Source organism: Anoplopoma fimbria, chromosome 5 (genome assembly GCF_027596085.1).
Source record: "Anoplopoma fimbria isolate UVic2021 breed Golden Eagle Sablefish chromosome 5, Afim_UVic_2022, whole genome shotgun sequence".
Lineage (NCBI taxonomy): Eukaryota > Metazoa > Chordata > Actinopteri > Perciformes > Anoplopomatidae > Anoplopoma > Anoplopoma fimbria.
Genome location: NC_072453.1, coordinates 15,924,903 through 15,937,483, shown reverse-complemented (window position 1 = coordinate 15,937,483; position 12,581 = coordinate 15,924,903). Strand labels below are relative to the sequence as shown.

General features: G+C 39.8%; 1 protein-coding gene across 1 annotated transcript in view; it reads right to left on the bottom strand.

The window, feature by feature from the left end:
• The window catches only part of ngfrb (nerve growth factor receptor b), a 28,315-nt gene extending 25,947 nt beyond the window's left edge, over positions 1 to 2,368 (bottom strand). The window contains exon 1 of the mRNA XM_054598840.1: positions 2,201 to 2,368. Coding sequence (XP_054454815.1) covers positions 2,201 to 2,254 — 54 coding nt within the window. The 5' untranslated portion in view covers positions 2,255 to 2,368. The remainder of the gene's footprint in view (positions 1 to 2,200) is intronic.
• Between the last annotated feature and the right edge of the window lie 10,213 nt (positions 2,369 to 12,581).

Here is a 12,581-nt window from a genome sequence, read left to right as displayed (position 1 = left end):
CCTCTTGCCCTTGATGATGTCACAGCCCATTTACCTTCAAGTCCCCAGTAATCAGTTAACCACATTGTTCAAAAATGTTTCTTTGGCTTTGTGGGGAAACTTTTGACGTGAAATGTTTCATGAGGCGTGCCTGATAATATCGAAACATTTCCAGAAACGTTGCTCTTTTACAACAGCGAGCCTTTTGGGAAAGAAAGACATTGATCTCATCCTGCGGAGACTGTTACTCATTGTGACTTCAATTGAATTAATGAATCCTCCGATGTTGTTGTTCAGGCTCTTTAGTCATATCAAACTTATAGAAACCAACTGAAATTGGTTGCGGAAATTGGTTTCATAAATATATTTTTCTTGAGATGTGACACTCTTACAGTGCAGCAATAAAAAAAAATAAACATTGTATTTGTCTGTCTTTGTTCATTTCTCACTTTAATTAACCACAGCACACTCTCTACCTCACACACACCTTAAGCAACACACATTCATTCAGAGATGAATGAACTCTGTCATCTCACACGCTTCCCCTGAACTGCCCCATATATATTGTACACACCCATCGGCACGCATACGTTTGCACAAACTTATCAACAGCCTCACATGTGAACAAACCTGCTCCAAAGTGTCTGACTGACGCTTTTGAAAGGACTCCAAGTTCCAGTGTTTGGCTTCTACTAAGTGTTTCTATGACCCTATTTTAGCTCTGGGTGTGGATGCAACACCAAAGCATCACAAAGACCTAAAACTAGGTTTAAAGTGCATCACTAATGACTGCTAAGTTGTGCATACAGATGAATTAGAGGGTAAAGTGATTTCAGCAAATACTCGAGGAATGAAAGAAAAGGATGCACTTAGCAAGTCGCAGCTCGACTTGCGCATTTCCTATAATTGGTTTTTAGATGGAAGGTTCAACTCCTGTCAGCTGATCTCCCTGAAGCCAAAGCAGCGAGCAAGTTCATCGCATCTCATATCAACAAGCACACACACAACAGCATGTGCAGAAGCATCTGGACACATAACTTCATAGCAACCAATCTTACTAATGCTGCAGTCGATTTTCAGTTGGAGGCACTTAACCTCTGGCCCTTTGCAAATTTCCCCGCTGCGGGACTAATAAAGGATTATTTTATCTTATCTTATCTCTTAGCTGTCAGCGCTTGTTAAGCCATTAGAGTTCCACTATACCAGCCTTCCAATAAGATAGGCCTAATTTAAACCCATGGATCCTGAACTGCTGGAGGAACACCACTGGCAATGACATTACAGCTAATACCTTCCCAAACAAAGCTGAATCATCATATCTTGTGAAGTGAGACAGACAGACAGACAGACAGACAGATAGACAGACATAGAAGAAGAGATGGATGTGAGTGTGAGGTGAAAGGAAGAGTGAGGGGGGAGGGTTCGGGTGGTATCAATATTGCATGCACTGAACCAGCAGAGGATGCATACCCATCAGTGGAAGCAGCTGTCATGTATCAGTGATGCAGGCTGTTCCTAAACTAGGACCTTGACAAACTGTGCAGCCCTGACTGACCATGTCCTGTCAGATACAGAAGACACTAATATAATTCCTTCCTGGGCCTGCATGGCCTCAAGCGAATTGGAGATAAATCGGGGAGATTATAAGATGTGACTTCCCAGAGAGTCTATAAAGATTTCTGTTGTAGATTTCTGCTAATGGAGAAAAAATTACACTAAATTCACCTCATCCATTAACACATGGTTTATTGGTGAGCTCCTTCACAGAGGCCACTGTGACATTGTTATTGTCCTGCCTTCTGCAGGGCCACATGTAACTGAGAAGGGGGTGGAACTACAGATCCAGCAACTGGAGCTATAGAGTATCAACCTAAATGGCTGCTGAATACATCCGCTCTGCTGTACATTGTCAGCCCGGGACTGAAGACAGGACAGGTGCAAGGACATTCAGTTTCCAGACTTCAAATATTTACTACAAGCAGAAATCAAAGGTGAAATTTAAGTCATAAAGTTAGTGAAATTTCACTTTGATGCAGGGAAAAACATGTAACTTATACCTTAAAGTCAAAACTTGATGGCTGCTGAAGGTTGGAAGCAGGAAAGTCTCTAGTTTGAGTTTCTCCAAAACTCAAACTACTTAACAACTAATAAACTAGTAAATATGTCTGTATGGATGCACAGGTGACATCCAAGTTAAGTGTATTTGTAAGAGGCTACTCACCACTCCAAGTAACACAAGTATGAAAGCGGAATTCATCCTGTATGTCCTTGTCATCCTCACAGAAGGGGTCAATCGGATTTGGATGCGACGCAGCAAGATGCGAGTCTCAGTCACTTTGAGGTGAAATAAACTCGGCTGTCATCGCTGCTGTTGACTTAACCTATTGGTGAAAAGAAACTATGCAAGTTTGTATCACAAAATCACTCAGTCCAGATGCTGCTGCTCAGATCCAGTCAGTGCCAGGAGCCGCTGAGATTTGACCCATTGGATGTGCGCTTTTCTCTCAACTGCGCTCATATGACGGACTCAATGGCAGCAGGGAAAGAGCCATCTCCCTCTCCACGCCCACTGAACACACACACACACACACACACACACACACACACACACACACACACACACACACACACACACACACACACACACACACACAACCTGCTCTCTCTTTAACAGCTCTTCAATCATGCACTTTGATGTCCCTGGTGAGTCGGACAAACCAACATATTTATTGCATTGTATCATGCCAACTGTAACATTGGTTAAGTGTATTTTTTTCTCCAACTTTCACTCCCAGGAACAACTTCTCCAGAAGATAAGAAGATAAGGAGGTCTAGCAGATTGCTGTCTGTTTCTACCTGGTGACTTTTACTCTCCTTGAAGCCTTGCATTACCCTGTTTTACTGCACCCTGACACAGATACCTGAGATCCACACAGGTATGCATCCATTGATATTTGCAGCAGCAAACGTTCAACTTAAATCTGATGTTAAAGTATGATGTTGTTATAACCCCTGATTTACTCTACGCTGTTGTAAGTCTGCAAATCTCCCCGCTGCGGGACTAATAAAGGATTATCTTATCTTATCTTATCTTATCTTATCTTATCCCTCATCTCATCATTCCACAGTCTAAATTAAGATACAAAACTTTGTATGACTTTATTATCCTGCAGTGTTTTCTTTTCTTAAATGTTACACTGGGTGGAATCACAGGATGACACAGAAAACACTGCTGCCTTTATGCATAAAAAGAAGCAATCAATTGTTGGATTACGCTGACACCTGAGGCCAAGTGTTGGCCTGATATAAACCAAGGAACATACCATGTTCTACCCCAGTTCATATCATGACTATACATGCCACCCTGCCTAACGTGTTAATCTGAAAGACAACGATGTGAAAAATGCATACCCCTGCAGCAATATGAAGGATCTCATATCACTTTCTTTAAATGGAGTTCACTGTAATTGTAGTTCTGCAGCCCAAACACTTGATATGATTAAGAACAAAGTAGATATGCAGACATACAGGTGAAGGGAAATCTTTGTGAGCCACACTTGGGTTCAGTAAATCTGCTTCAAATGAAGTGTGCAATATTATGCATGTTACACACAGGTTTGACATTTAAAATGAGGCCTCATTTTAAATTCCCTACAAAGAAAATGTCAATATTATAATGTAAGCACTTTACAATCATTAAGATTGTTTAATGATGATTAGATTAAGTGTAGATCTGTTATTTTTGGCAAACAGGATACCTGACCAAATGTAACTCCCAGTTTTACTCCATTAGTTTCTCTGCACAGAGTGTGGTTTTAATGTTAAAGAACATTCTGCCTTGTGTGTATCATCTTGATGAGACAGTGATTTATATAGACCATGTAAGGACTGAGGGCAGTGGGTGAGTAGAGAGAGGAAGCTGGGTTGCAGTGAGTAGATAGATATCATGAGAAAGAGAAACAGACTGACAGAAAGACATAAAATCTGTTTCAGAGTAGCTTTTGTGGGACAAAGTAGATTAATCTAATTTTCAGTGTGCCCCCTGCCATTGATATTTTGTGATGTAATTTACAAAAATAATCACTGCTTATTCCACCTGGAGTCAGTCTGTGAAAATGTTAATGCTGAGATGACATGAAGACTACTTACAATAACAGTACACTCTGAATTAGAAAGCTAAAAAACAAGCACTTTTAAAGGTATACGGATTGGTCTCTTCTGGCTATGAAATAAGTGGTATGATAATCCATTAGATGGGTGACTATACGCAGATAATAGTGACACAAATGGCTACTTGAGTTTATTTCGTTTGAGAATATATTTTCTGTACAATTTAATCTGGTTACACAAATTTCTTATAGGATATGGGAAATTAGGAAAAGACTGATAGAAACTTTAGAAAAAGCAGTTAAATCTATACTCTGCTTACATAGATTTGTTTCTATATCTCAATTAAAGAGTCCTTTTTATGATACTTTTTTTAATAAGTATGAATAATGTCCCTTTCCCTCCAGATTTCTTTTTTGTAAAAACCAAAAAAAGTAAGTCTTATAAGAAGTTATAGTAACTGACACTGCCAACCAAGTAAATAAAAAATAGGAATGATGTTTATTGGAGGAATGAAAAAGAGAGGAGAGCATCAATACATCTTTATGTAAATCTGCATGTGAAAACAACACCGTATCTATTTTGTCCCATAGCCACACAAAGGTCTGGACTCGAACTCATTTAGTCACACAGACACACACACACACACACACACACACACACACACACACACACACACACACACACACACACACACACACACACACACACACACACACACACACACACTGACCATCTGTCACTAGGGAGTGGACAGAGAATGGGTGGTCCAGGAGACATTAACTGTCCCATCTCATGTTCCGAGAAAAGGATTCTCTTCCAGGTGACCGGTCCTGCGGAAAAAAGTGTTTCTGTCTGTATGTGTGTGTGTGTAGGTGTGTGTTAGTTAGCATATGTATACATCCATCTCAGTCTTGGAAAGCTTCCCATGCTTGTTTATTTTTTTATTTTTTTAATCTCCCTTGCACACACAACTATCCATCTTCGACATGTGAAAATTATTTTTCTTTTTACCAACACCAACCTCCTGTCACCAATAGAGCAGCAGCGGAGCACAAACAGCACTGACAATGTGATCCACAGCCTCCGCGCAAGCTTTTCTTCTAATGCACCGTATAAGAAGGAGAGGCATCATATGACGAGCCGAGGAAGCCCTTAAATTACTCTGAGAGCACTCACACCAATAACTGGCATGAGAGTGATATCATGTTGTGTACAGAGAGTACTGCAGTGGCGGCGGTGCATTCCTGTTATGTCGTGTATTTGGTAAACAACTTCAAGTTCAACAAACCAGCATCATTATGTGCAATAAAGGTTCCGGCTTGTGAGTTTGTGCCGATATGCTTTATTTTCGTTGTGTGCCTGCAGTGGGGATAAAACAGTTGGGTTCATGTTGTGGCAGAGTGAGCATTGAACCGGCCAGATGGCAATGCAGCCTTCTTCTTCCCGTGGGACTCCCTCATCTGCGCTTTATTGATCTGATCTGTCTATCCCCTTTTTCTATCTCTTTACAGGAGACCCTCCCCACCCTGCTCACTAGCTGCCACATCTCATTTAAAAAAGTAACAAGCATTCTATCTTGTTTGATTTAAAAAAAATTGAATCGAATGCATTTCTTTGTCCACAGGGTTGTTTCATTGTTTTATGTAATCAGATGAGACCAAAGTAAACCCACCCGCGTCTTTATTACACACAGCAGGATAGTCCACACTAGTGCAGGTGGGATTGGTCAAACAAACCGCTCCAGTACTATGCTGAAGTCCTACACAGACTCAATACGTAACATACAGTCAGGGCCTAGGCTGTACACGCTACACAATGCGACAACTACGCCCTGCTACAGATTACGCACAGCACACTGGCCTCTCTCTAACCCAAAGCACACACTCGAACCCGACACACGGACCTTTCCTCGTCTTCTTCTAGTTGCACTCCTGGTATCCAAGAGGAGGAGAGACGATATCCTGCTTTAATCCAAGTTCTCATGAAAGGCCCTGGATCAATGCGATGCAGTGATATTGAGCCAGACACACAAATACAAATGTAATAATAGAATCAAATATGTGTTTCTACTACGGATAAAGATGCTCGAAAGCTTCTTCTCTGAATGCTGTTATTTCAAAATGTTACTATAAGTTTCTTCCCTCCAAAACTCTCAATGAACGAATGAATGAGTGTCCTCTGTTGAAGAGAAGTGACCTTTCAACTGTGACCTGACCTGAACCCAGAGACAAGGCCTGTCGTACTGTTTCGGTGTCATGTTTAAGGCCTGTGTGCCCACATTGATGTTCTGTATACAGTCACGTCTGCACTTTCATCCAGTATCATAGGCATTTGTCTAAAACATGTCTGCTTGCTCTCACTGAATCAATTAAAACAAATATTGAGTTCAAAGATTTTTGTTTCTCTGTTGCTGAAGAGGGCCACACTGAGGGGATTTTTTCTGGGGGCAGAACAGGCCTTTGTATTGATCAGATTTTGGCAGATGCAGTTCGGTTTAACACACGCCGGGGTAAAAATGGGCCGCGGGGCTGTTGACTGTCAATGCAGACCATTATGCATTCAGAGACACACACATTTGGCCGATATGAAGCAAGCGCATGCACTCACAAACACAATAGTAACCTTCACCCACAGATATCACAGAGGTACAGGAAGCTTTATGTTGAACTGTATCACTGTGAAAGCTAACCCAGTGGGTCTGTTAAGTAGATTCAAATATAACATGTTGGCAAATACATTTTTGAATCATAGATTTCAAATTTGAAATGATAATGTTTCAAAAATGAAAGTGTCTCTTCTCCTGAGGTGACCTGGTTTAAGATGTTTGGTGAAACAGTTAGAAGATTCTCTTTTTGCCGCAAATTGTATTATTATCTCTGCCAGGAAAATCATGGGTTCACTTGCATGATTTTTTTTGTACCGCACCGTAAACTAATTTTACCTGGGGGTCTATGGGGACTTACCCCTTTTTGGAGCCAGCCTCAAGGGGATTCAATGAAATTGGGCTTTCGCTAATTATTTCAGCCTTGGAGGTTGCTGCTTGGTTATGGTTGCATGCTCATGGACCTTTTGTAGTTGCAGTGACTCACACTCGGATCAACTTTTACAGCCTGTTTCCTACTGCCATTAACTGTCTGTTTAATCCTCACTCACTACTCTTAACCAACCCCCAGCAGGTGGGGGACACTAGTGATTACACAGCTGAGTGCATCGCTGAACGTCATCCTCAACTCTGCGTCCAGTGAAACAGGTATTTCGGGCCTAATGTGCATCAACCTCACAATTACATACGTATGGTCGATAACATAAACCTGAGGCCTAAATAAATGCTTCAAGTCGCTGTTACAACTGCGAGATGGAGTTGAGAAGAGGGCCTGCATCTTTATACCTAATAATACTAAGAATATTGGTTTTGTATGTGATCAGTAAAATGCAGCCTGTAAAAAAAACTGTTAGTTGAATGTGAAACTAACGAATCAGTCTTTCTCATAGATATCAGTTTCCATGCACACTGATGATGATGAAGCTACCATGACCAATACAATGCTGCCACCTGCTGAGCAGAAGACGCTCCATCCTGTCAAAGATCACAGTTGATCAGAGATGACGCTCAATGTGAAAGGACACAACAGATTCTACTAATAATCAGAAATTCTGGTGTTTGAAAATGAAATGATATATCGGTAATTGCATCATATTTATTTGTCTTTGGTCAACAAATATTTTTTTTCCCTCAAAAACAATAGAGCTCATGTTCTGTGTGTGTGTGTCAGCTTTATGTGTATGATTTTTTATGAATATGTTGAGATTCATATCTGTGATATCCAGCTTCTAATAAAGCATACTTTAGTTTGTCATTAATGGTTAATAAGCAATCAATCTATCCATCCATCCATCCATCCATCCATCCATCCATCCATCCATCCATCCATCCATCCATCCATCCATCCATCCATCCATCCATCCATCAGTAGGTTTCTCTTCTCCCTGGATCACCTGACGCCTCTTGTCATCAGTCTCCTGCCTGCACAGAGGACAATTTTCCAGGAAACGATCTGACCGATCGTTTCCTGCCTTCTACCTGTTTCCTCCTCTGACTACCTGTTGCGGATGTCCTGCCTTCCTGCCTGCTGGTTCTTGGAGCTGTTGTTGCCGGATATTTCCTGCCTGCCAGTGAGCATCTGTAAGCCTGATCCTTACCCAGTACACTTACTTTTTACCCATTCTGTGATGTCTGCTGCCAACAACTACTGCTTGATTAGTGAAAATATGAAAAAGAATCATTCATTCAAAAGGGTTAGTCCTGCTCTCTATCTTGTATTCTTCTGTCAGGATAGAGATAGTTGATCTGCAGATGGCGCGACATGTTGACCCCACTTATACTCTCTGACGTCTTTCTATTGTCCACTACAATATACTGTATTTTATAGAAACAACACTTGTGGTGTTATTCAGTGCATGTATAGATGACCACAAAGTGAGGCATCTCTGTGCAAACAGTAGTTGAACCTTATTTTTTTAATTTGCATTTTATGACGTATTATCAGAAAATGTGATTATTTTTTTCCTGTATCAAAACAAGTAACTATTATGAATCATTTAAAGGATACCTCTGAGTTTTATAATATATATCTTACTGTCAGATAGTTTAATCTTCAACAGCAAATTATATTTTCTAAACTGATGTGTAATTATTTGTAAAATGGTGAACTTGTAACTACTGTACATTATTTCCTTATAAAGTACCATACAATTGAAATACATGAAGTACAAATATAACATTTTCTTTACTGGTTTGATCATTTTAGAGATAAATGAATCAGGTGTAGCCTGAACGCCAGCTGCCAACTTTTTGTTTTGCAGTGATTGCTGTTCCTGTTCAGCTCATTTTGGCTTGTCGCCATAAATACAGTAGATTAAGACTCTCCCACTGTACTGTCGTCAGTTTATCCTCAAAATAACCCTGTGAGTCGTCAATTTAGCACCAAGCACGCACAGCAACTTTCAGTTAAAGCTCCTCTGGCTCAAAGCTCAGGGTAAAATCTCTTCCACTGGACTTTAATTGTTAAATCATTATCTATTTGATTCTATTTGAAGCAATTTGCATTTACCTTTAATCCATTCTTACTTGCACATCAAACTGAAAAAGGCTAGCAAATTTAATTAATCACAAGGACTTGATTCACTCTTACTGAGAGAGTGTTTGTAACATGCTGCTACAAGTTGAATTGTCTGATAGTACTGGCTAATTGACCACTTTTGTCTTACTGAAAATAAATTTATGAGTTACCCTAAATGTAGAACACATTAAAAGCCCCACTGTCATTGCATGTTTAAGCTTGGTGTCCTTTTTTAACCATAGCTTTCACAATCAGGCGAGAGCCTTCGCCTGTGGTCCCTGGCTGGTGTGGTCAGGGAGGGATCGTCTCCATTTGGACAGCCGCCTGTGTGAGCCAGATGTGGATGACTGGTAGCTTCACTGTGCCCCTGTGCAGCTTTTATCTTGCTCCTGTCAGACCGAGGGAGGGGTTAGGTTACTGGTGTTGGAGGGTTTGCCCCTTTAAAACAGGGTCTGTGGTCTCTTTATATAACTCCTGAAAGTGCTGACTGCTTATTGCTGGGTCATATTAACTTTTGACAAGGGATACTTTAAGGTGTAGGCAGGTATACCGTCAGTGCAAAAAAAACACCATTCAAGACTTTGAGGGGTTTTTTTTGGTATTAGTACATGAGTGACAAGTGACTGTTGCCGAGCGCTGCTGCGTTTTTGTGTGTCAAGCCACATATTTATCTGAAAATGTAAGATATTCATTAGAGAGGATGATCATACATGAAAACTGTGTCCTGTGTGAACTGAAGACTGAACAAAATGATCTATTCTAATATAATTTTGTTTATAGAGCTAATGTTACATCACACATGATAAGGTGCTGCTGGTGTCCTCTATTTACAGTTTTTACAATTTCAAAGCATGTTTACTAAACACTCAAGTGGATTAGACTGCTGCACTTGTTGAATTACTGTCTATGGGCATGAGGTCAAATAATCTAGATATTTAGATTATTTATCGGCAGATTACAGTATTTCTATATCGCTTTGGCTCATTTTTTGAAAACAGTCTTTTATAACCTGTAAGTGCAATTGTCACAACTCGGCCATCGGCCACCAGAACTCTATTGCACATCTAAAAAATGTAATAACTCACCTAAAACATTTAATTCATGCTTCAAAACCTTGTAATTGTTTTAGTAAATGTCCAATGGCATCAAATGGAAGTTGTTTGTGGTTGTTGGAATCATACTGGTCAAAATGTTTAGATATTTTTCACCATGGCAGACAACGCTGGAAATTATTCTCATGTAACTAAAGAAGTACAAATTCAAGGTTATTGTGCTTTACTTGAGAATTTCTATTTTACTTCACTTTAGACTTCTACTTCACTGCAATTCAGAAGAAAATGTACTTTTTTCCCCTCACTACATTTAATTGTCAGCTTTAGTTATTTAATAAATGACAGTTTTTCTAATTTGCTTTAGCTTGATTCTTGAATGCAAATCTTTTTTCAAAACATTTAAAATCTCTGAACACAGATTTGTATCTCTCATTCATTCAAGCAAATCACACTACAACAACTGCTTGCATGCTTTCTGATCACAACTGATGAGTTGATTCTCAGTGATAATGGCTCTTCCCAATTTCAATATATTCTTTTTGTATATATATTATTTACTGAATGTCAACATACCACAAAGACATAAAAGCATTCAAGGCTTAAATGTGTGGTAACTCTCAAAATGTACAGACTAAGCAACATACACTGTAGCTTGCATACACAGGTGTTCCTTGATATCTGCGACCACATTTCTTTCAGCGTTTTACATCAGTAAGAATGCACATGGGATTATTTGTGCTGTAAATGTAAGCATGTCTGCAGCCATGCATGTGTAAATGCATGGCTGCACAGTGTGAGGGTTACAGCATCGCTGGATGAATGGAACATCCAAATGTCACCAAAGGATGAAAGATTTGCTTACATTACGGTTAAATCTGCATTTTTTTCCACTTAAACAGAGCCAAAATGAACCTGGGTGTTGCTTTTACATCACTTTCAGAGGGTAAGTCACTTAAATTTTTTTGCCAGCAGGTTCAGAGTCATACAATAATGTACAGGTGAATTATAGTGTGCGTTTCAAAAACTGTCTCGATCTCAGTTCCAGTCAACAGATAAACACATACAAAATGTTGACCATCATAAAGGGAGAGGAAGAGAAGAAGATGAAAGGCGTCTTCATCCAAAGGTTTGCTTTCTACCTCGGTGGTGTTGAAGGTGAGTGTGCAGGCCAAGCACTGTAATCCAAATCTTTGTTGTCCTCACAAATAAGATAAGATGCTGGTTGGATAATGACACAGTGCGACTGGTTTTCTGCACACGCCAAGTCGCTGTGTTTACTATAAATATCATGGGTGAGACCAAAACAGATATCTCTGTTGGATGTGTGGGTCAGGGAGAATTAGAATTCATATCAATGTGTGTGTGTGTGTGTGTGTTTTAGTCCCTCCCATTATCAGGCAGCGTGCACCCACACATACACACAGAAGCAGCTTTAAAGGTGTTTATAAAGTCATGCTTTTTTGCCACTCTGGGGTCAGTCTCTTGTCACTGCTGAGCTCCTGCAGGAGGTAAGCGTCACCTTTTCTGCTACGGTTATGAATTGTATTTGTGTAATAAAACAAGTAAAGCTGTAACTTGTAGGCGTGATAGATATGGAGACTTCTTGTTAATACTGTTATTGTCTTTGCAAACGTTTTTCAAGAAAGTAAGACCGATAAGGCATCAAATCTTGCAAATTGAAAAAAAGAATAATGTGGGATAATTGAGGAGTAAACATCATTACAAAATGCCGAGGGATAATACTGAGGCTCTCAATGATCCAAGTCATGCTGACACACACATTAAACCTGAGAGGCAAAACATCTTGGCGTGAGCAGTTATGCTTCCTGTAGGAATGAAAATGAAGGAATATCTTCCCAAACTTTTTTTTGCACTATTAATATGTATTTTGTTTGCCTGTGTTTGCCTGCATATCAGAACCAGTAATGTTATAAATGTATTGTCATCTTGATGCCATTTCAGACACTTGACTCACATAAATATATATTTGCAGACACATCTACCCCTGTTTGTACACACTGCACTTCCACCTTCTCATGCAACTTAAAGAATATTCATTCATTGTACATTTAAGAACGTGCAACCCACAGACACACTGTAGACAGTGTCCAGTGGGTCTTATCTTCCGCCCCTTTTGCTCAGCTGTGTTTAGGAAATAAATCATTCTGTTGTCACAGACAACTTCAGCTCACCGTCCAATCTGAGATAAATGGACACTGGAGATATCTTACATAAGACTGAAGTCAACCACTGACAGCAACCTGAATTTATATTTCTTTATGTCTTCATTTATTAATGTCTTTACTGCAAATTTCATCAC